General features: G+C 43.2%; 1 protein-coding gene across 9 annotated transcripts in view; it reads left to right on the top strand.

The window, feature by feature from the left end:
* The window catches only part of USP22 (ubiquitin specific peptidase 22), a 106928-nt gene extending 87213 nt beyond the window's left edge, over positions 1–19715 (top strand). For 8 of the 9 annotated variants that reach the window (XM_081169551.1, XM_081169552.1, XM_081169554.1 and 5 more), the window contains 7 exons: positions 811–916; positions 1691–1849; positions 8975–9101; positions 12424–12515; positions 15374–15436; positions 17438–17587; positions 19080–19715. In XM_081169551.1, the coding sequence (XP_081025677.1) occupies positions 811–916; positions 1691–1849; positions 8975–9101; positions 12424–12515; positions 15374–15436; positions 17438–17587; positions 19080–19122 (740 nt within the window). In that variant the 3' untranslated portion in view covers positions 19123–19715. The remainder of the gene's footprint in view (positions 1–810; positions 917–1690; positions 1850–8974; positions 9102–12423; positions 12516–15373; positions 15437–17437; positions 17588–19079) is intronic. The other variant, XM_081169553.1, reaches the window with a different exon arrangement.
* The last annotated feature ends 4502 nt before the right edge of the window (positions 19716–24217 follow it).

The following is a 24217-nucleotide window of genomic DNA, read 5'->3' as shown; positions in this document are numbered from 1 at the left end:
CTGACTAGTCTTACCTGCAGTTTAAGTCAGTTTAAACATATCCCTTACCCCGCCTGGCTTTAACAGTGATTAGATGATACTTTGCTCTTATCTGTGGTTGAGAGAATCCCACTTGACTAGAACATGAAATAAGAAACTTAGCCTCGGCTCTTACATTAGAACTTGCCTTTAGCTTATTGAACACGGTAGGGTAACCAGATTATTCTACAGAATTTATACTATGTTTAAAGCTGCTGACGCCTTCTTTTCTTGCTTAACCGTACTTTGGCAATTTCACTTAGGTAGTGCGTATATGATTGCATGTGTGGTTTTCTTAAGTGGAAATAACCATTTTGCCAAGAAATGCTTGTTGTTTCTAGAAGTACATTTGTCGCTCACTGGTCCTCTTAAGTGGGGTTAAGTAGTCATTTTCACTAACCACTTCAGCTGTGTGGCCTATTCTGAAATCAGTGCTTGAATTAAGCCAAGTCAAACCATTCTTCTGGTTAATAATAATAGATTATCCTCCCACACTACTATGGGCTCTGTCAGAGTACATTTTGGATTAACTGACTCTCCACTCTGCATTAATTGAACTCAGTGCAACAGGAACAATAATATAGAGGTAACTTTCACACTTGGTGGGTTTTTTTCTTTCTTTCCATATTCTTCATGCACCCCTTTCCTTTCACCTTGGCTTTCTATAATAGCAAAGAGGCTAAGAACTTTCTATACGTGCTATTGCTGGTATATGGATCCCTTTATGCACACCTGCCTATATACATTACGTAGGGATTTGTTTCAAAGTCTGTTCCATTTTATTTTGTTCAGGTGACGATAATGGGAAGAAAGCCAACAACCCCAACCACTGTAACTGCATCATAGACCAAATTTTCACAGGTGGACTACAGTCCGATGTCACTTGTCAAGTCTGCCAGTAAGTATGATGGAGTTAATTAATTTCATTTTAAAATACAGAATAACTCACTTGACGTTGAAATGATGAGCATGGAATACACAAGATGACATAGCCAATGCTCTTTTATGAAAGAATGTGTGCTTCACACTCCCCTGGTTTAAAGAAAGTAGATCTCTTCTTCCCCACCCCCTACTGCCCTGGGGTCCAGACTGGATCTGCCAGAATTCTGTACCACTAAACCCCATGGACTACTTGTTCTAAGTGATCGTATTCCCACTGCCAATATATCTCATGGGGTGACTATTGCTGTAAATTCCGCAAAATTCTATGCCCTTTAATAGGTTCTTAAAGGTCCATTTAAAGAAAGTTGACAATAAAAGAAGCTGTTTTGAAGCTGAGCACCCTCTAGAGGTGAAGTACTACCTCTCCCCACCCCCACCCCCCTCCCAAGTAAACAAAGCCTTGAAGTAAGGGCTGTTCCACACATTCAATTTTGAGATAAGAGGCACCATGAAAGGAGCTCTCCTAATTTTTACATGGTTTAATTGTCTTGTGAACACATTTTTTTATGTCAATATCAAATGATACATACTTTTAAGAAGGAACATTTTTTCAGAATTCATTAACTTACAGGATTGTTAATATTTTTTATCATTCACTTTTGTCATGTGAATCATTCCAAGTCCTTTACTGCTTAAAAAATGGGTGTGCCAGCCATTCCTATGTATCATTTTTGCCCAAACGGTTGCTTAGCTTATCCATTTGATTGCAGTCTCTCCTCTTCCTCCCTAGTGGTGTTTCCACGACGATAGACCCATTCTGGGACATCAGTTTGGACTTGCCAGGTTCTTCTACCCCGTTTTGGCCTCTGAGCCCAGGCAGCGATGGCAGTGTGGTGAATGGGGAGAGCCACGTGTCAGGAACCACGACCCTCACAGACTGCTTGCGAAGGTACAAACTGTGGCAGACGGCCTTTAGCAAGGAGCAATCTTAACTCCCCCTCCTGCTGTCTGCAGACCAGCAGTTTTCGGGCAAATGGCCAAGGAGCAAAACAGCACCTCAGCTGCAGTTATTAACTGCTGAATCATCTTGCAGAGCAGTTCGGTTCACTTGCAGAAAAAGGAACCAGGACAAATCTAAGCATGTAGCATAAACTGACAAACTGGTAGGTAACCAAGACTCAAGTGGTCCCACCTGATGACCACTGGTTAGTTTCCCCATGGATAGGCTTCAGCACTGCTTATCACACATTGTTGTAAGTATAAACTGCGGAAAATACGGATTCATTTGGCACAAAATATGCTCTCTCGGAATAATCGGCAGAGAAACAGATGGCTAAAAGAGTCTTAGAGCTTGATCTCTCCTCTTCCAATACATTTTTAATGTAGATTCTGTTGAATTATGGACTTCACTATATCTGAGAATCAGGGGCACACCTTGACATAGGAATATTGCTCCTGCTCCCCACAAGACTTCCAACCACTCCTTTACATTCTTGTTGTCGGGACAGAAACAGAGTCTCTCAAGGGACAGGGAGGGGTTTATGATGCTGGGGAGGAGGAATAGGTGGGCAAAACAGCCAGTTTTCCCAGTACCCTTTGGGCAAAGAATCTAGCACTGTCTCCTTCCTTTTCTCTTCTGTACCTCTTCTTCAGTTCTTGTAGTGTGGAACAGCTAGATGCGAGAGAAGTTTCCAGGTAGCTAATTCACCACTGAAGAGCAGAGGTCCAAATGACAGAGTTCATTGTGATACTGCACGCAGTGGGGAAAACTGAGTTTTAAGATTTTCATGGCAAAAGAAAATTATTTATGTTATATTGCCTTACATTTGATAATTGGCCAGGCTGAAGGAACTTGATCCTCACAGAGATCCTATGTGAGGAAATACACAGAATCTCCTCCTCCCCACCAAAAAAACACGTTTCTATAAATGGAACAGGATTTTTAATTCTGTCAGCTAGGGAAAGCAGGGTCTCTGTGGTGGGTGATGAAATAGCAAATGCAGGGTTCCCTTCCCACCTCTAATTACAAAGATTTAATGGAAGTGGTTTTTCCAATTCCCATGTAGGAATCAACCCTAAAAGGGGGGGGGGGGCAAAGTCAGCCAGATATAGGGTGTATATTTCTGCCATCTTGCCCTTAAAGCTGGGGTAGGGAACCCCATGGGCATCTTTCAACCAGTCCATGGGCATCTTTCAACCATGGCCCACCCTTGGGTGGGGGGCACCTGTCAGTGCTGAGAATGGCCAAAGTGGGTGCTTGCACATGGACATACCAACACCCCACCCCCCAGCTGATACATGCAGATCAGCTGTGAAGTAGGGCGTTAATTACCTTTTTTACCTCCCCCTCTCATGTGGTGAGCAAGGAGGAGGAAATTTTCCATAGCAGCTCTGGACTGAGCAGAGAATTTATACCTCTCTACCCAACACTACAGAGGGATGAATCATGGGTTGTGCCTGCTTGATTCTGCATTTCATTATGACACAGCCACCACCAGAAAGTTGGGCCACTGGGGAAGGCTTGGTGAGCTCTATGAGGCCCATTGGCTAGAGGTTTCCTGCCACTATTCCAGATGAACTTTAGCAATAACAGGCAACATGTGGCTAATAATGTAATAACATATATATCAACTTATAAAATAAATCAATATTCTGTGAACAAAATTAGAGAAGGTAGTCAATCAATATCACTAAGGCAAACAAGCCTTTCAATAGTCCCAATTCTGCAGTCATGCAATACTAGAAGCTCAAAGTGTAGATGATCACAGGAGAGAAAAGATAGGACTCTTTCATAGGAGCCCATATTCCATAGCCATCTTTGGAACAACCAGAAGCCTGTCAAAATAAATAAGTCCATATTGTTTGCAAGCAATGTTTCTGTCATTCCGATAGCCTTGCAGTCTAGCAGGAATGATCAACTGCAGTTATTGGGAAAAGCTGGAAATGTACTGAAGACGGGAGCAGCAAAATCTGTCTACCAAGACAGTCTTTAGATTTTAGCTCAACAATGCAGTCCAGCGTTGCAGCTGACAGCTTCCAGAGCAGTTAAAAGAGGAAGAACCATCCTAGTTTATTCCTTGCTTTAGGATTGCCAAGTCTTTCATAAAGAACTATGAAATGTATGAAGAGGATAAAGCCAGCAGGACCCATAACTTCACCTACCTTTTTGGATGCTGCCCATTGATTGCTTTGTTATGGAAAAAGAAAACATTGCTTCACCTTGCCTAACATCAGCTGCTTCTCTGTACATGTAAATGTAATGAAGACCAGCATATGAGGAGAGTCCAACAAGAAGCAAGTTTTGTTCTGGTTTCAGAGTAGGCACACTATTCCAGCGATCCTGATGATTGTACCATTGAACAATGGAGCTGAGAAATTAATCCAGGCCTAGACTATTGAATTTGTTAATCAGCTATATCTCCATCCCTTTTTGAGAAGCCACCTACTGCTCAAGGAGATTCAAAAGGTCCTTGCCAAAGAATTTGTCCAGCAACATACATGAATTTGTAGGCAATACTGCATGGAGTTTTTTGACCTCCAAATAAGGTGGTGGGTCAGAGGAGTCTTACATGTCTTAGCAAGTTCTGCATGGTTACAATCCAGGAAATTCTCCCCACTGTGTTCCGCAGCTTTCCATTTCAATAATGAGAGTGAGGAGGTGTTTCCATATATCTCCTTGGCTTAGTCCTGACATCATATTATTATTCATAGCTCGGGTTGAATGCTGTAGAAGTCCTTCTGTTTAGGCTTTCCGCACCAAGACATCACTAAGCAGTTCTCTGCTGTAGCTACAGGAAAGTCACTCCAAAGAGATGCTCCACTGCTGTATGATGGTGATTTTCTGCTTTATTCACTACTTGTGTTAGCAAACAGATATCCATACTTTCCCCTTCTCCAGGTCCCTGCTCACTTGTCAGGATTCTCAAGCGCACATTCCAAAACAAGTCATCAGATTAGTCAGTTCTATGAAATACTTGGGTCTTCAGTTCTCCTCCTTCATAGTAGCTAAGAATATAAGAACAGGCCTTCTGGATAAGATTTAGGCTCCATCTAGTCCAGTATCCGATGCCCAACAATGGCTGTTGGGATGCCTCTGGAAAGCAGGCTTGAAGGCAACAGCTTTCCCCATTGTATTCCCCTGGCATCTGCTATTCAGAGGTACACGGCATCTGAACATGTGAGATTCTATTTAGTTGTCATGACTTAAAACCATATCTATACCTTTTAAGAGATCATCTGCCCTTTTAAACAGGTATCTATGCCACTATCATTACCATGTCCTATGGCAGTGGACATCAGAACTTTGTTATATAGAGAAGAGCTTCTTTAATTTTTTTTAATAAATAAGTTCACACATGCTATTATGCCCCTATCGTAATAATTTTTCCCAAACTTAACCCCCCCTCCCCAAATGCTTTAGTCATTACTTAGAAGGAGGTTCTCAAACTCCTAGTCATTTTAGTTACTCCCCCGCCTTTTTCCAGTGCTATAGTATCCTTTTGAGAATGGGTGACCAATGCTGTACACAGTATTTCGAATGCACCCACACCAAATACTTCTATAACAGCATTGTGATGCTGGCCACATCATCATTAGGCTTCACATGAAGCCACTTCAGCATTGGCTAGAGCAGTGGTTTTCAACCAGTGTGCCGTGGCACCTTGGGGTGCCTTGAATGATGGTCAGGGGTGCTGTGGGCAACACTGGCCTCTGTCCCTCTTTCCTTCCCTCTCTCCTGTAATGCCCACTCACATCTCTGCCTCTCAAAGGCTTTTGCACAGCTGTTTGTTGTAGCAGCCCTGCTGCTGCCGCCAATGCTGCCTCCCAAGGTGAGGTCCTGGCCTCACGTTCACCTTTGACCAGTCTCTGTTGGGCCACTAAGGCTAGGGGCATCCTCTGCCTAGGCCCCTGTGGGGCAGTATGAGGAGGCACCTCTTTGTTGGGAGCGGGGCAGCTCAGAGACCAGGGATGGCAGCAGCAGCTGCCCAGAGTACTCCCAGGTAGAGAGGAGAGGAGGCTGAGGGAACACTCCACAAGGGAGGGTGTTTGAAAAAGGGTGAGAGGCTGCCAACTCTGCAGGCAAGGGCTGACATAACTGGGCTCCTGAGTCCCCCAGGGGTGCTGCAGAAAGAATGTAGTTGGTCAAGGGAGCCATGGACTCAAAAAGGTTGAAAACCTCTGGGCTAGAGAATGCAAGGAATACCAAGTTCTAGCTGGGTATATCTAAAAACTTTGACATTCTATACCTGCCTACCTTCAGCTGAGTACATCTGGTAACTTTTGGACAAAGCAAGTTCCGTAAGACTGGTTCATGCATAACATTAAACCACAGCTTAGCTCTATGTAGACATGCCTTAGTAAGTCCGAGGGAAGTGCCAGGCTTGCACATGGAAACCTTGCTGCCACCTCCTGCGCAGCCAGAAGGACAACTACTGAGATCACTTTCCATTTCAAAGATCTCATTGTTACCCATGAGCCAGGAATCATGGGTTAAAACAGACAGAGGTTAGATGCAAACTTCATACCATAACAGATAGGTAGCCGTGTTGGTCTGCCATAGTCAAAATAAAAAAATTCCTCCAGTAGCACCTTAAAGACCAACTAAGTTAGTTCTCAGATGAAGAAGTGTGCATGCACACGAAAGCTCATACCAAGAACTAACTTAGTTGGTCTTTAAGGTGCTACTGGAAGGAATTTTTTTATTTCATACCATAAGTTATCATACTGACTTGTTTGTTATTAACCAGGAGGCCTGAATCACACGGAGCACTAAGCCCAACATCTTTGAAAGCTCATCAGAAGTTGTCCTCTCAGCTGTACAGGAAAAGGAGAAATGAGGGAGGAGCATGCAAGCCCAATGCTTTGCTCAGGCTTTTTGATACTCCTTCACATAGCACTAAATCATGTGTTACCTCAAAACTGCACTAGCACATTGCCGAAAAAGAGTAATTTTATTATATCCATCAAGTCGTTTTCTGCAGGTTCATGGGTTAACCTCATTCTCAAGTTCCACGGTGGATTGGGCGAACACATTTCATTATTTGGGACAGTTACTTCAGATCAGAAGAGTTAAAAAAAAAAATTCCTCCATATAGAAAGGGGCTCTAGTCTGGTCATCTTGACATATAAAGGGAAGGAGGAACATTCAGTGTGAGAGGCCCCATCTCTAGTCTGAAACGATACATTGCAGATGCAGGCTTTTTATTAAATTTGTATACTGCCTTTCATCCATAGATCTCAAGGTGGTTCACAACATAAAAATACAAGATAAAAAACACAAAATATGTAATAAAAACAAAAGCAAACGAATAATTCCCCCCCCCCCCACTGTTTCATTGAGAGACGGGACTGCATCTGAGTGGTGTCTTACAGTTTGGACATTATAAAGGCTTGTGCGAGAAGCCAAGTTACAGGGAACCAGGCAGAGGGCCTTCTCGGTAGTGGCGCCCACCCTGTGGAACACCCTCCCACCAGATGCCAGAGAGAAAAACAACTACCAGACTTTTAGAAGACATCTGAAGGCAGCCCTGCTTAGGGAAGCTTTTAATGTTTAATAGACTGTTGTATTTTAATATTCTCTTGGAAGCTGCCCAGAGTGGCTGGGGAAACCCAGCCAGATGGGTGGGGTATAAATTATTATTATTATTATTATTATTATTATTATTATTATTATTATTATTATTATTATTTATATGTGCTTCTTTAAAGAATGAGTCAGGAAAAGTAACAACCAAAGTAGCCTGGTTATGAAGTCGGGAATTAAAATTTCAGCAGAAGTAAATTCCAGACAAGGTAGATAAAGTTTGGTAATACTAAGCATATTTTAAAATATACTTAGGTTAAAAGAAAGGTAATTGTTGCATCTCTTTAGAAAGAGTTTGCGTACATATGAGATACATATGGCTTCTTTCTGGATAAGGAAGAAGGCTTTGTGAATGTAATTTTATCATGTATGTCACAGAGTGTTTTAAACATCACAGAAACCAGATGAAGGAAATTAAGTAGTGGAGACTTTATAGATGTGAGAAGGCAAATGCTGTTTTAAGAAGAAGGTCATTGAGTGGAAAGTCTAAAGGAAAAAACCCCAGATGTAATCAACACCCATGTAGGAATTGTCAAGATTGTGTTTTAGTAACTACAGACTCCTTGAGCAACTGTATTTGTAAGCAGATTGGTTTGGTTCTCTGTTTATTGCAGTGTGAGTAAGTGGAAAAAATTGCAAGCATGTTGTCTTGGGTTTGTAGATTAGACCATGAAAAAGAAGCTCGAGATGAAATTTTGAAACAATTTCCCATGCTTATATGCATTATCTCTTCTTGCAGAGCACCCCTTCTCAAACACTTGTCTCTTTTGCAGGGCTGGGACTTGGGATAGAATCCCATAGTTTTGCCATGTAACCGAACACAAGCCTGCCCATCATTAACTTTGCATCATAGTTATTGCAGTAATGGGCAAGGAGAAGAGAGTTGACTTAGCCATGCAAGAAGCATCATAGTCAGTTTTTGCGGATGACCAACGGCTGGTCTCCCCTTCCTCATGGTATCCACATGGTGATAAACATCCAAATTGGAGGCTGAACCAAAATTGAATCCATGTGGTTTTAAAATTGTGGTTTCATGAGTGTTAGCAGTGTGGGTAAATGTCTCCATAAAGAAACTTAAGTTTTTCATAAGGTTGTACAAAGGTCTTTGATATCAATAATTTTCCCCAATACTTTCTAAAACACTAATCTTAGTAGCAGGTCGTATGCCAAGAGCCAGTTACGTATTGGGGAACAGGATTTGAGGGCTTTTTGGAAAATTGCTGAGAAACCAAGAGCTGAAAGTGCTACCTATTCTTTTTATGGATGACCAAGTGCTAGCCTTTCTTTGATCACGGTGGCCCATTTGCTGTAAGCATCCATATTGACAGTCCTATGCATGCTTACTTGTGAGTAAGCCAGTTAATCTGATAGGACCTACTTCTGAATAAACATCCCGACAATTGTGCTGGAGATGTAAGTGGAAACTCAAGGTGCAATAGAAATGATTTACTGGTGCTGGTCGTTCACGCTTTTCTTAAAATATTTGTTTAGGTTTACGAGGCCAGAACATCTAGGAAGCAGTGCCAAAATCAAATGTAGTGGTTGCCATAGCTACCAGGAATCTACCAAACAACTCACTATGAAGAAATTACCCATTGTGGCCTGTTTTCATCTCAAAGTAAGTTACCAAATCATGATTTCAGGTAGAGAATCCTGCCCTTATAGGCTTGCTAGATTTTTGGGGGGTGCCAAAGACATCTGAGTCTACATCTAAGAACCTCAAGATCTAAGGCAATAGTTCTCAGTGGATGTGGCAGGAGAGGATGGCAAGTGTGGGAAGATTCAAGGACAATCAAACATTTAAGCATTTCGGTGTAGTATAGTATATAGTATCCAATTTTTTTTGTTTTGTTTTTTGCAGAGTATGGATAGATATATTTTAAAAATGAGAGCAGGCACAACTGGGGAGAATCCTAGTTGTGTTTTCCAATGTATCTCTAATAAAACATTCTGTGTGGAGCAAGCAAATCTTTATACTAAAAGAGTGGCCTAGAAAAAAAAAGTTTTGAGAACCACTGATCTGATATGAAAGTCTAGTCTATCCAAGACTCTGCATGCTCAAGTCTCAGAGCCCTCTCCAAGAACAGGTGGAAAATTGGATGTGCAGCATTGTTCCCTTTGCAGCAGGATGCCTCTGCATTGGCTAGGCCATCCACAGACCTAAAATAAATACGTGGAATCTGGCCTTCTGTTGTTGCTGGGTCAAAAGAGCTGCATCTTTTGACTGCTGTAATCAAAGGTTTCCAGCAGCTGGCTGTAAAATCCCTGGATTGGAGTAACCACTTCTGGTCCAGTCTCAGATCCAAAGGACCCTACTGGGCAGAGGTTTTTGCTATTGGAACTATGCTCTCTGCCTTTCATTGTGTGATTTATGGAAATGACAAGCAAACATTCGTGCACAATTGGGTGTTCACAAGGATGTTGGTCTATTAAGCATTTAATGTACACCTTGCAAGGTATATGCTTTTAAAACATTCTTAACAGACCTGTGATGGGCTTCAAGTAGCTCCCAGCACTTGCCAGCATTTCCCGATACTGTAATCAGAATGTCCTGATTTTGTCATAAGATGAAGAGGAAATGCTTGTGGTAGTTAGCAGATTCCACAGTAGGGAACCTGCCTTGGTATTTGTAATTTTTGCACTTTCAGGTGTATTCATAGTTGTGCAGACACCTAGTTCCCGCTTAACCTAAAGTACAGAGAAGTCTGGTTTCAAACTGAAACAGTATTCGTAGATCTGTGCTGAATTGCAGAGGAGGCTCTCTTGCCACAAGCTATTGTGCCATCCTTTCCAAAATTAAGATTTAATATTTCATGCATCAGAACAGCATTCAGACACTGGTGAAAGTAATTTTGCTAAATTCCACCAGCTGTTTAATTATGAAACTGTAAGTTATTTGTAGCTTAACTAATGATAACAAAGTCATTATGAGGGGCATATGTTCTGACAGTGTTAATAATGCTGTGAAAAAAGATGAGGAGAAATGCAAAAGGATATCTAGTCCATGTGATTCTTCTTCTTTTTTAAACAGCCTGATCTGTTGCTAGGGAATTGTTATGGTGCTGTAAGCTGCGAATAATTAACAAAGAGTGTAAATAGGACAGGAGTTCCGAGAAATGGGAGAGAGGTGCCACCTTCTTAAAGAACAGTTCATTCATCTTTTTGCTCCCTGCTCTCATTCTTCTGTGGCATTCTGCTTAAATGATGATGAAAGTGTGGCGTTTATCACACTTCCCATTGTCTCAGAAATTAATCTCTCCTTGTCTCTTTCTTTCCACCTTCCTTTTCTGTTTATTTCTTGTCAGGATGTGGCACTTCAGTATGGAGAATTCTCTGTTTTTCTTTCCCTTTTTTGGCTGCATTTTCCTCCTTACTGATACTGAAATAAACCTTTAATTATAAGCCAATACAGACACACTGGGTAGCACCTGGGCTATTGTCTATTAAAATTCAACCCTTGTCAAAAAACAAATGGTTTGATTGATTGATTGATTGATTGATTGATTGATTTCTATATACTCTGCTTTCTCATTGCAGTATCCACAGGAACACTATTATTTTATTTTATTTAATATACCCCACCCATCTACACTCTGAGCAGCTTACAGCATATATAAAAACATAGTAAAACATCAAGAATTAAAAACTTCCCGATAGCAATTAAACTTTCAAAACCAGAGATGGGAGCAATTGATGAAAACCTAAAGAACCAGATCAGCTTATTAAAACTACTCAACCCAATAGGTTGAATGCCTTTGAGAATAAAATAACCTTTAGCAGACAGCAGAAGGTCAAGAGAGAGGGAGCCAACTGAACTTTTCAGGGAAGAGAATTCCATAATTTGGGCTCAGTCACACAGAAGACCCTCCCGTGTGTTCCAGCCAAACATGCCTTTGCTATTGTTGGGATGTGGAGAAGAGCCTCCCCTGCAGATCTTCGAGTGAGCAGAGTCATAAGGGAGTAGCTGATCCTTTAAGTTATCCTGTGTCCAGTTTAAGGCTTTAAAATCTAGGATTTTGAATTGTACCCAGAAACAAATTGGAAGCCAATGCAGCTGCAGGTCAGTTGAGCGTTGCTTGTTCCCAAGGGCTGATACTCAACAAAACTCCTGCTGCCTCACTCCGGACCAGCTGATGTTTCTGTAGAATTTTCAAAAGCAAAGATCATTGCAGTAATCCAGCCTGCTCATTAATATTCATAACGGGAAAAGCATCTACACAAACGTGTGAATGGCAGACCAGCCGTCTGTTCTATTCCCAAGACTTGTATTATGAAGCCGGTGCTGCTCTTGTCACTGGCGGAGGGGCAGGGGGAACGCATCGCCCCCGGCACTATCGGGGAGGGGGGTACTATTGCGGCCGCCCCCTCGGACACGCGCCGTGCACCCCCCACCATGCCGGGCACCACACCCCCGGGACACACACCAGCCATGCCCCTGCCTGGTCTACGCCTCCGGTGCCAGAGCATGCAGCTTCGCCACTGGCTCTCGTCTCCTCGACCTGTGTATCTGAGATCAAACAGATGCTTGATTACAGTGAATGACTTCTTACTAGCTTGTTGAATGGGTGAAACTTGGATTGCTGGCCCTGGCACTTGATAAACGATAAATTCAAATTGTCATTATTGACCCTAATGATTGAGATCTTAAAGATGTACCATCTTTCCTTGCATGCTAAAGGTTGTGTATTGCAAGTTTGTACGCTTTGTTGCACAGACTTGAATTGTACATAGGCCGTTGCGTTTTGTTATTGTCCGTCACAATTCCTGCTGGAAAAAGAGACGCTACAGAAACATTGTGGAAATAGAATGCGGCTTGCTCATTTGATCTCACCTTTTCAGTAGTTTACTCCTACTGTCCGCTGGTTTGACTTGGGTAGAAAGAAATGATACTATCCAGTGAGATGTGCTTACATAAGTCATGCTTAATTTCTTTATTCTAGCGGTTTGAACACTCAGCCAAACTGAGACGAAAGATCACTACATATGTCTCCTTTCCGCTGGAGCTGGACATGACGCCTTTCATGGCCTCCAGGTATGTTCTTGTGAGAAAGCATTCTCGTGTGGGGAGACGGCTTAAAAAGAGTTTTGGAACCCTTTCTGTGGAACAGCACGCAGAAAGAAATGAGTAAATGTCGCTTTCCGGTTGGAAACTAGTTGCAGCATGATTTGGTTACTGGGGTTTTTATGGTGGTGAAATTTAAACTTATTTCAAAACTTGATTAAGTGAAAGTACTCCTGAACTGAAAGGAGTCTGATTCAGCCCCCCCCCCCCCCGCTTTCCTTAAGGCATAGATGTCATTCAGGTCATTTAAATAAAATATCAGTACCTAAACTTCCACTTGTGGAATACCTGGTTTAGCTTTAATCCTAATTAACCAAGATATATTCTCTCTTCCTTGATGCTTCTGTTTGCTGGAATACTTTAGGGAGAGGCATGTTCACAAATTACTCCTGCCATACAAGCTCAGGCTAATAAGTTATTAGACACGTCAAAATATATTTGCCCATAGGAAGTGAAAGTTAAACTCTTTTTAGTGGCAGCTGACACTTGTTGTCTACTACTGACAATTTCAAAGCCATTTCCTGCAGAAGTGGGTAGAAACCTTGCATTTTAAAACTAGTCAGTGTTTTGATACTTAAGTTCACATAAATCTTTGGGTTCCCATTCCTATTTTACTAAAATAACATTTCAGATGTTAGCTAACATATCTATCATAAGTTTGAAATTATTGGTTTCTCTACCCCTTACATAGGGAGCTTTATTAATTAGTTTCACTGGTGAAACAGAGTAATCCAATTGCCATAGTCGAAAACATAAAATATGCTAATGAACAAGAGCAAGTGTGGTTCAGCAGTGTAAAGAGAGCTAATGCAATTAAGGTTTTCTTTTCAGTGAAGAATTGGATTAATTTTCTCTTCCTTTCAGTTTTGGGATTTCCACAGAAGTATCCTTAGTCTTAGATTGTCATGAAATCTGTCATGGATGATCTCAACACAAAAGGCTTCCCAGGGCTCCTTTCTTTAGCAAAGCATCAAATATAGGACATCATTGTGATTGGATAATGAGAGAGGCATGTTTGGAGTGGATAGAGCCATCCATTGGCCATCCTGCTGAACTGCTTTTACCTATCATAAAATAAGAAATCTAAATGAGTGTAAATTGGTCAAAACTATATTTTCCACCCTTACAGCATCTGTCGTTTCCAGACAGTACAAACAACATCCAACTCTGATTCTGTGGTAATAACAGAGCACCCTGGGAACCTATTGAGGCCTATATTTACCACAAGGGTGGCTAGTGAGTGGACCGCCAGATGCAGCTTGACTTCAGCTCCCATCATCCATGACCATTGGCCATGCTGGCTTGTCCTGATGGGAATTGTAATCCAACATCTACAGATCTTCCCAAATGCCCTGGGGGAAGCCCACTGTGTGCTTTTTAGAATTTAACTTCAGGATGCTTCCATGTGACTCCAGTCCACATTCTGGATATGGAGCAGTCCTTCCCCCTCCCTCAAAGATAAGAAGGGGACATTACCTGTAAAAAAAGGCTGTACTTTGGCCTCAAGCATTTTAGCTCCCAGACACACATATCCTCATCAGACGGTTCATTATGTCAGGTGCATTTCACTTACCTGTGCTTGCTTTTTAAAAAAATAAAATCATTACGTTGATTAGTTTTTACATAGGCAGTCTGAAATCTGGCATTGTCCCTTTGAAAATTACCATGGGGCATTGGCATGAATTTCTATCCCCTGTCTGTAAAACCTTTGATTTTTTCTTTCTTTCTTTTTTGAAGCAGTGTTAGCCTTTTTAGTGTGTCCCATCTTCTCCATCAGCAAGTGGTTTATAAGTCAACATGCTGGCTGGGGCAGATGGGAACTATAATCTAGAGGTCACCAGGTAGGCAAAGGCTGTTCTAGGGTCTTAGCCTTCACTATCCATCTCAGTTTTGTAAGGCAAAAGCTTTGGTGAGCAGAGCAAGCATTGGAAACATATGGGCACATTATGATTTCTCCCCCTGCCCTGCCGATTAAGAGGCGGCTTTATTCTGATTGGCTGAGATCACTGTGGGCCCAGGAGTAGACTTGATTCCCACCCTGGTAGTGCTCCTTTGTTTCCTCTGTATAGGCAGCCCCCCTGTTTATGCACGTTCAATACACACAATATACGCACATTGCAGTGAACCTGGAAGTGACCCAGAAACGTCATAAAGATGTCTGTGAAACGTCACTAAAAGGGCAGTACAGGGACGGGGTGGGGGTGTCGCTGAGTGTTTGCAGGCTTTTTCAATGGGTTTCAATTATATGTGATTTCACCAACGTGTGCAGTAACTCGGAACGGAACCCCCGCATAAACGGGGCGGCTGCCTGTATAGGGAAATGATTTCTCATTCATTTGGGGGGGGGTAAAGTATTGCCCATATGTAGCACAATGCCGTCCATCCTCAACCCTAAGTTGTGCAACCCTCAATGGCAGAGATCATACAGAAAGGTGTAACACACAGAGAGAGAGAGAGAGAGAGAGGGAGAGGGAGAGGTGGAGAGAGGTGTACAGGTCCTTGCAGTACACAAACCCTCCCACACAGCCCACCAGTCACAATAGGTGTTTTTTTATTAGTACTGAAAACACCAAGTTCTGTTGATACATGGGTAGGTGATGCCAGTTCCAGATGGCTGTTTATATTAAGCCCCCTGCCTCCTCCTTTTGAGAAGCATCTTCATAAGTACGAACGAAGATTTTTTTAACCCTCTTATATGATGTACACCTTATAAATACAAATAAACGTTTGGAATCTACTCTGTTGAGAGAAACCAAGGAACTATTTACAACCCTTTGTCTTTTTAAATGATTCTGAATATTTGTGTGTGTTTTTGTTTTTTGCTGTAGTAAAGAGAGCAGAATGAATGGGCAGTACCAGCAGCCGGCAGATAGTCTAAACAATGATAATAAGTAAGTAGTATTGAATTCTGTGGCTCTCCCTCTTGGATGAGATGGACTAGAAATCTGTTCTGTATCCTGCAGAGGTGTAGAAAGGCGTGGGTGTGTTGAGCATGTAGCATTATATACCAGCCCTGATAATAAAAATCCAAGAGCTAGGTCTTATGCTTCAGTTTGCTTCTGTTCCTTTTCCATTTGCCTCCTCTGCCATTGCCACCTACCAAATCCTACAGTTGGCTCCAAATCCTTCTATCAGCTATGCAATTTTAGCATCTGTACTGTATCTGCCTCTACCACTATTGCCTACCCACTAGCCCAGGGGTCAGCAAACTTTTTCAGCAGGGGGCCAGTCCACTGTCCCTCAGACCTTGTAGGCAGCCAGACTATATTTTGAAGAGAAAAAAAATGATGCAAGAGCACCACGAACCCCGGTGGCTGCTTACCTGTGTTTTGCGAGCAGCAGGGGCTGGCGGCAGCAGAGGGACGATGAGCAGCATGCAAAAGGGCTGCAGAGAGGGGCTGCTTAAAATAGCGGCCACTTGAGCACTACTGCTGCTGGCACCAACAAAGCCCAGCCCCCTTCCTCCTCTAGGCAGGGCGGGGAGAAGCCAGGAGGAGGGAGTGAGGAGGCGGCGGCATCGCCGTGTGAGGAAGAGGGAAAGAACACGTGTGCTGGCGATCCACGTGACAATTCACGGATCATCCACGGGCCGGATCCAGAAGGCAATTGGGCCTGATCTGGCCTTTGGGCCTTAGTTTGCCCACCCATGCACTAGCCCAATGACTAACCTACTCCTCTAAAGCAAGGGTTTGCACTGTTGACCACCAGAGCAATGCAACTACAGCTGCTATTCCCAGATTTAAAAGGTGAAAGGAAAGCAGTGTAAATGGGTAGAGACTGGTATCTGCAAGTGACAGGCTAAGCTGGGTGCATCGTTATACTTCTTTGTGTAAAATGAATCTTGGCCTCTGTGCTTCCCTAGCTGTGGATTGTAGCCAATGTTAATCCCACTCGAAACCAACTCATTTTAAGCCCATTATCAACAATGCAAAGAGGTGAATGCTTTTGATACAGGATGTGAGGTTGTGCTCTTTGGAGAACCTTATTACAAATAAGCATTATCTGTATTGCTTAGAATTGTTGCAGTAGTTATAATTCACCTCACAGGTTGCCTCTCATAGCGTGGGGGGGGGCGGCTGTGAAAAATAATTAACTTAAAATGTGTGCCGCCTCAGTTTATTAATGTTCGTTAGAAGCCATAGCAAGAAATAGCACCTCATTCTTTAGGGGCAATATTCCTCTTAACTGCTATATGTTGGGAGCAACCCAGGCATCAATGTTGGTGGGTCTAGTGCGGCCAGGTGAGCAAAATGCTGATTTTCTGCCAGGTAGGCAGTCTGGGATATGAAACCAGACAAGCACATAGGTTAGTCTGACAACAACTTTACCTTCTCTCTAGAGATAATTTGGTATATTATTGTGGAATTCTAGGCCCAAGTAAAATTCCTTGTGTCATCAGAGAATCTCTGCAGCAGCTCCCATTTCTGGAAACTGCAATGGCAATGCAGAGGGTGAGATGCTTGAGTCCATTTACTTCAGCCCATAGTTGAAGACCCAGACCTCTTACACAATGGAGACCTTGTGCCACCATGTCCTGTTTTATGCCTTTCCCAGAGTCATTCAGTTGGCCACTGTAGGAGAGTGAGTGCTGTGCTGACCTAATTTTGCATGGATTAACAAGTCAGTGCTGAAGTCTTCTAATGTGTACTACTTACAAGGAGACTTTTGAGAGTTATATTCCACATCATATCTCTTATTAATAGTTGTTCTTATAGTTTTGGTTTCAAACGCTTGGCATTTCCCAAAGTTCTGGGTGCAGAGCACAGGAAGCACCCTTGCGGATATGCTCCGCTTTTGCAAGTATTTTATAAAGACTCAAGTAACATTGATTGAAATAGCTGCTGCATTTCCTCTTGACCTAAGTGCTTTCTCCCAACTTGTTTTGCCACCAGGTATTCCTTGTTTGCAGTAGTTAATCACCAAGGAACCCTGGAGAGCGGGCACTATACCAGCTTCATCCGGCAACACAAGGACCAGTGGTTCAAATGTGACGACGCCATCATCACCAAGGCTAGCATTAAGGATGTACTAGACAGCGAAGGGTACGTCTTGAGCAAAACACAGAGGAGGGCAGCCTCCTGTTTAAGCCATAAAATGCCATTTTCGATCATTTCCTTTTTGGTACATTCATGAAGTGTAAAGTGCAGCAGACTCCAGATGAGGAGAAATGGAGAGGAACATGTGCAGTCAGATTTCAGGCTGACCTTTTGGATACACTCACAAGGGACAGGCAGTGGGGATTCTAGCGCCTTTCCCTTACATATGTTGTCTTGGGTTGAGCTTGTTCTGTCCAGCAGAATCCAAACTGCATACTCGACAGAACTTAAAAGGTTGTGCTCAGGGAACCTAATAAAGGTCCCTATATATAAACTCTGCAATTTGTCAAGAATGCAGAAGCTACGCCCCCAGATGCCAAAAGTCATACACTGCCCCCTTTTGTTAATAAGATTCTGATGCACATTGATCACATGCGTTTGCAAGCTTGTCTTTGCAGCTGATGTCAATAGAAATTGTATTTTTGTGTGTGTTTGGCTTTTTAAAAAATTAAAGCTGAAAGCTGCACTTTGCAGACCTGTGACATACAAAGCCCTCTGTACAAGACACCCAGGGGTTGCCACTCTCCATGTCACATCCAGGGACTGTAACTGGTTTGGCATATGATTCTTGCCACTATCCATAGCTAGGTGTTGTTAAGGCTGCAAAATATTGTGATGTTCTTTATCACTGTAGAGCTGCATTCTATTTTGGGGGGTGGATTGAGTGGGGGTGGAGAAGCATGACAGTTTGAAATCTGGAGTTGCCTCCGCTTCTGGCATTCCACGCTCTTGGCTATGATAAGATTGATCCCATCATCCTGTTCTTGTTTTCTTAATTACACCTGACATTTTCTCCCCACTGCTTGCTTAAAGGGTAGATGTGTGAGCTTGCAAGTTTTAAAAAAAGAACTCATTTGAAATCTTGGGAACGGTCTCCTCTGAAGGCAGGCTTTTTTACTCTCTCAGTATCTCTCAAAGTGAATCCTTGAGCTGGTTTTTAATTCAGAAATGTTGTACCACAGCTTTTAGAGGTTTGAGAAATGCTGGTTATTTATCCAGAGTGAAACTTAACTGTAGAGACCAGAAGCCTGATGGCCACAATGTTAACCATCTGGGTGCCCCCTATTGGCTTAGCATCATCATTTGTGTAGCTCGTCCTGTAGGCCTCCTTTCTGGGTACCAAACTAGACCAGTCTCTGCATTAAGCAGTCTAGTGCAGATCCAGAATAGAATGGGCACATACCATGATGAGTCATTGGCTTTAAATTATTTAGAGATTCACAGTATGACCACGAAAGAGAGCTAGCGTCGCTGCCTCCCTGGAATAATTCCTGCCTTGTGAGAAGTAGTCCTGCTTTTAACATGGCAGAGAGAGAGAGAGAGAGAGAGAGAGAGAGAGAGAGAGAGAGAGAGAGCGCTGTATGGGAATGTCAGTCAGCTGCTGCAGACAGCATTAAAATGGTGCCTTGTCCTTCCTCTTTTTGTCATCTTCCTGCAGATATTTGCTGTTCTATCACAAACAGTTCCTGGAGTACGAGTAGCCTTCTTCAGCAGCTCAAGAGAGAAATGAAAGGAAGTGAAATGAATGGCAGCCTTCTGAAAAGACACACAAACCTACCTGAAATGAAAAGACACCCATTCGACATCTAGCACTGAGCTGCGACAGGACCTGCTTGCCGCTGGCTCGTGGCCTAGAGGAGTAAGAAACGAACAATGTCCATCGTGTACGCAGTCCTGCAGGGACAGAAGAGGGGGGGAATGTAAAAGAGGCTACAGTCAGTGACTTTGAAAGAAGAAATATAATAACGCAAAGATTGCTCTGGGTGGGGAAAATAGGAGCAGAGGAATCCAGGCACTGGCACATCTCCCTCCGTTCCTCCAAAATGTGTGTGGGAAGGCCGGGGGGTGTACTCTCATCTCCATAAAGCATCTTCTCCATTGGTGCTTCAGCTCCAACTGACCAATCATACAACAGTTATAATTAAAAAAAAAAAAGTCCAAGCCCATTTTTTTTATGCCTATGGGTCTGAAAGCAGTAAAATGGAGGAGAATTGGGACGACGCAATGATATGGACTTTGCAAGTACCTTTTTATTTGTGAATTTTAGTTATTAAATAAATACAGTATGAAATTACCGGGCTCTTTGTTTTTCGGCAAGCATTAAAAGGAAGTCCGGAAATGCGGAACCGAAGTCGCGATGCTATGCGAGGCTTCCCAGCATGCCTCCTCCTGCTGCTGCTACTGCACAGGTAACCTTCTGACACCTTGGGACTGCTCATCAAAAGTGTCAGCACTGATTCTTTTTCTGTCTGAGCCCCCCCCCCTTTTTGTTTTCTATAAATAGCTATTTTCTTAATTTCCACACCCTTTTGTTCACCCCACGAGAATGAAATTCATATTTGCAACCATCAGTAAAATGAATGAATTGGCGTGTTTATACTGTAAAAGTGGTCTTGATTGTTTATTTTTTTGTGGGGGGCGGGGAACCTGGGGATCAAGTTGGAATTCTCTGGACGCTGTTGTTGTTGGGTGTTTTTCCACCCTCTCAAAGAAATACTGCACTCAGACACTGGGAATCGAAAAACCTGCCATCTGCTAACTCTGGTAACTGGGTGCCACTGTTGCAATTAATTTTCAACTATTGGACACCTCTGCCTCAACACCAGACACTAAGTAAACAAAGGATTTCCCCACTTGCTCTGCTTTTATTGGTCCCTTATCTCTCAGATATATTAATTTTCTCATACATCACTCCCATTCTGTATACAAAGCCTCCTGGCTTTGTCATTACCTCCCAAAAGCCCAGGAGCTTGCTTGCTTCTGCCTTGTCACAAATGTGTTTATGTTCTTCCCCCACCCTCTGCTTCCTTCTCCCCCCTACTTACTGTCTAGACACTGGCTGGGAGTCCACATGGGCTGTATATTTTATAACCCAGAGGTGGGGCTGCGTTTGATTTGCTGCTTATGGAGAAAGGGGCTTTCTTGCCTAGTAAAAAACAAAAAAGCCCTGCTTTTGGTGTGGGTGGGTGTGGTTTTTTAAAAAAAGAAAGATCTGTACACAATAGCGAGAGTGAATGGTTTTGTAACCTCTTTTCCATTTACAACCACTTTCGCATTTCTGTGAGTAAAGAAACACTTTTAAAGGGCCCGCTGATAGTGCTGGGGTGCCAGCTACATTTCTATAAAAATCTCCTAACTTTTTATTTTGAAGGCTGCTTCCTGCTTTTAAAACAACAAGCCCATCATTTATACAAAGCCTTTGGGGGGGGGGGAATCCAACCATTCAGCATTCAGAGATTGTTACCAAATTCTGCAGTCTTCTAGCACGTGTAGAACAAGTGTTGTGTGTATTAAGACCAACTTCCCCACCCTGGTGCCCTCCAGCTGTTTTTAGACTACAACTCCCATCAGCTCCTGCCAGCACAAATGCTGACTGAAGCTGATGGGTGTTGTAGTGCAAAAACCAGATGAAGGGTGTGGAAGCTTGGTCGAGATGGATCCTGGATCCCATAACATTTGGTGGGAGAGAAAGGGTAGTAAATTCATTGATCCAGCTTTTGCATGTTCCCTCCAAAATGGGATCCTGCGGCACACGGAGAAGCAGAGCAGTCCTGTGCGATGAGAGCAGATCGTTGGCACGAGCTGGAAGTACACAAGGATTTCTCTAGGAAGAGGTGAGTACAACTCAGGTGGCTCAGACTAATGGGCAAGACACTTGCTTCCATTCTCATGAGCCTCTGGCCTGGGGTTTTCTCGTGCTCTTGGAAGATGAGTTAAAAAAGAGAACAAGGGGATTTCTGCTGCTGCTTTTCTTATTTCCGGGTCTGAAGATAAAGTAAGATTGGTACTTCCATTCAAAGTTAGATCATGTCCTTGTCCAAGTTTTTAAAGCTCTGTTTTGAGGAGCCCTGTGCTATTTAAGAAAGATTACTAGGAGCCCCTCATGTGAAGTTCTGGGGCTATTTTCAAGTGCATATCACCATTTTCAAGTGCATATCACCATGTACAGATTATGTAGAAATCCCAAAAGATGCCCTGACTTAGAGAGCTGGCTGATTATTGTAATGCCGCCCTCCTTATTCCTTTTCAATAATGCAGCAAGCTTGCAGTGGAAGAGGAGTTGGCCTACTGCTTCCTGCCCAACACTGGAGCTCAAGCTGCATTAAAGTGGAAAAAATAATAGAGGTATGGCACCCCCTTGTGGTTGAATGATACATAGGATCTCTCCACTTCCAAACGCTCTATATTTACTGTCAGATGTCAAAACAATTGATTTTTTAAATCATTGCTTAGGCAGAAGTGGATGTGATCATTAACCCCTGCATGCATCCTTGATGCTTGCAGTGTAATAACCAGGAATAACCAGCTGCAAATACCTATTTATCTACTTGCACTGGCATGCTTTCGAACTGCTTGGGTTGGCAGGAGCTGGAACAGAGCAATGGGAGCTCACCCTGTTCAAACCGCCGACCTTCTGATTGGCAAGCCCAAGAGGCTCAGTGGTTTAGGCCACAGCGCCACCCACATCCCATAAGATGGCTTGCCAGCAGTACATGTGAGAGGGATCTAGGAGTCTTGACCACAAGCTTAACTGAGTCAACAGTGTGATGAAACAGCAAAGAAAGCGAATGCTATTCTAGACTGCATCAACAGGAGTATACCGTGTTTACGCAAATCTGATGTGCACCTCAATTTTCAAAACCTTGAAGCCAAAAAAGTATTTGCTTGCATCATCAAATCTAATGTGCACCCTAATTTTCGTGAAGTAGTTTGGCCAAAAAAAGGTGCACATTATTCAAGTAAATATGGTAGTTTCCTGATCAAGGGAAGTAACAATGCCACTCTATTTTGCCTTGGTTAGAGCACAACTGAAGTACTGAATCCAGTTCTGGGCACCACAATTTACTAAGGTTATGTGCAAGCTGGAATGAGTGCAGAGGAGGGTCTGGAAACCAAGCCCTATGAGGAATGGTTGAGGGAGCTGGATATGTTTAGCCTGGAGAAGAGGAGAGCTGGATATGTTTAGCCTGGAGGGAGGAGATACGGTAGCCATCTTCAAATAACTAATGGGAAGATGGAGCAAGCTTGTTTTCTCCTCTGGAGGATAGGTCCTGATCCAATGGATAAAAGTTGCAAGGAAGGAGATTCTGACTAAACATCAGGAAGAACTTTCTGACAGTACGAGCTGTTGGACAGTGGAATGAACTCCCTTTGGAGGTGGTGGACTCTCCTTCCTTGGAGGTTTCTAAGCAGAGGTTGGGTGGCCACCTGTCATGGATGCTAAAGCTGAGATTCCTGCCTTGCAGGGGGTTGGACTAGATGACCCTTGGGATCCCTTCCAACTCAACAATTCCATGATTCTAGGATGCCACATTCCACTTCCCAGGGCTACAAGTTCTAGAATTCCCTGCAAATAAGAATTGATTGTCAAACTTCTCTGGAAATCATAGTCCTAGGAGGGGAATAGCGGCCTCTCTTAACAACTCTGCAGTCTTACCTCCTGGAATCCTTTGGGGAAAGCCATAGCTCTTTAAAGTGGTTTGATTCTGCTTTAAATGTATGGTGCGAATGTGACCCAATGTCAAACATAACATGGAGGAAGGAGAACTATTTGTCATCTTCCAATGGGTCACTTTAGCGAGATCACCAAAAAAACCCCACAACACCCTTAAAATATATTGTGCAATCCCTTTTTTATAAGCATGTTTTAATTAATTTGAGGTTACCTTTTGGCCTTTTATGTTCCAACTCTTCTGTTTCGGTTGTGCTTTTCAAATGCAGGTGGTGGAGAAGTGATGTTTAGCTCAGTCTCTTCCAACCCCCTCCCCCCCCCAGTTTATCATTATTTTGAAAGCACTTCTTGACAACAAGCCATGCCCATATGAAATTCGGACAATACAGGCTGCATTGTCTCTTTTAGCATTGTGGGCTTCTTCCAGCCCGCCGCACAGTGAGAGCTGGAAGAAAGAGTTGCCATCCTAACATCCGCTCACATGTATGGGCAGTGCTATTGCTCCGGTTGCCTGGCAACCAGGGGGAGGCCTGCCCGAGGGCAAGCGGATGCTGAATTAAATAGCATCTCGGGTCGGTCGGTCTCAACGCTACTTTCTGCTTGCTGTCGGGCAGGCTGGGAATGTGTTTTATTTACAACTGATGGATCAACTTGTCTTTGTTCTGCTGGGGAGCATTTCAGCCTAAGAAGCCGTACGTAGTTGGTGATATGCTGGTGGTGACTGGGGCGTGGCCCGCTTTCGGCCATAAAAACCACTCCTGTTTACTATAATGAACTTCCAAGTATTGGAAGCGATTTACATGTGTTGACAGCCTCAATATATGTGGAGGGATTTGTGTTTGATGGGGCTCCTACCCCAGTCAAGAAAGGAAGCCATAGAAGACTGGATCGATAATGGGGGGGGGGGGGAGAGCAAGCATTTAACCCTTTGCTTTCCAGCGGTGTGTTCATTCTAAATCTCCCTGGGGTGCGGGGTTGGGACAGAGTGATACAGGGATCCACATCTTCCCTTGCCATGGCTGGAACCAGCTCTCCACACACACCCCTCTCCTAGAACTTGCAGAGAAATGAAGAAGGCACGGGTGCAGCCTGAGACTCTGGGGGAAAGACCCTGGAGAGGAGGA

This window comes from Podarcis bocagei, assembly GCF_964188305.1.
Source record: "Podarcis bocagei genome assembly, chromosome: 14".
In the NCBI taxonomy this organism is placed as follows: domain Eukaryota; kingdom Metazoa; phylum Chordata; class Lepidosauria; order Squamata; family Lacertidae; genus Podarcis; species Podarcis bocagei.
This window is presented reverse-complemented; position numbering and strand designations above follow the sequence as displayed.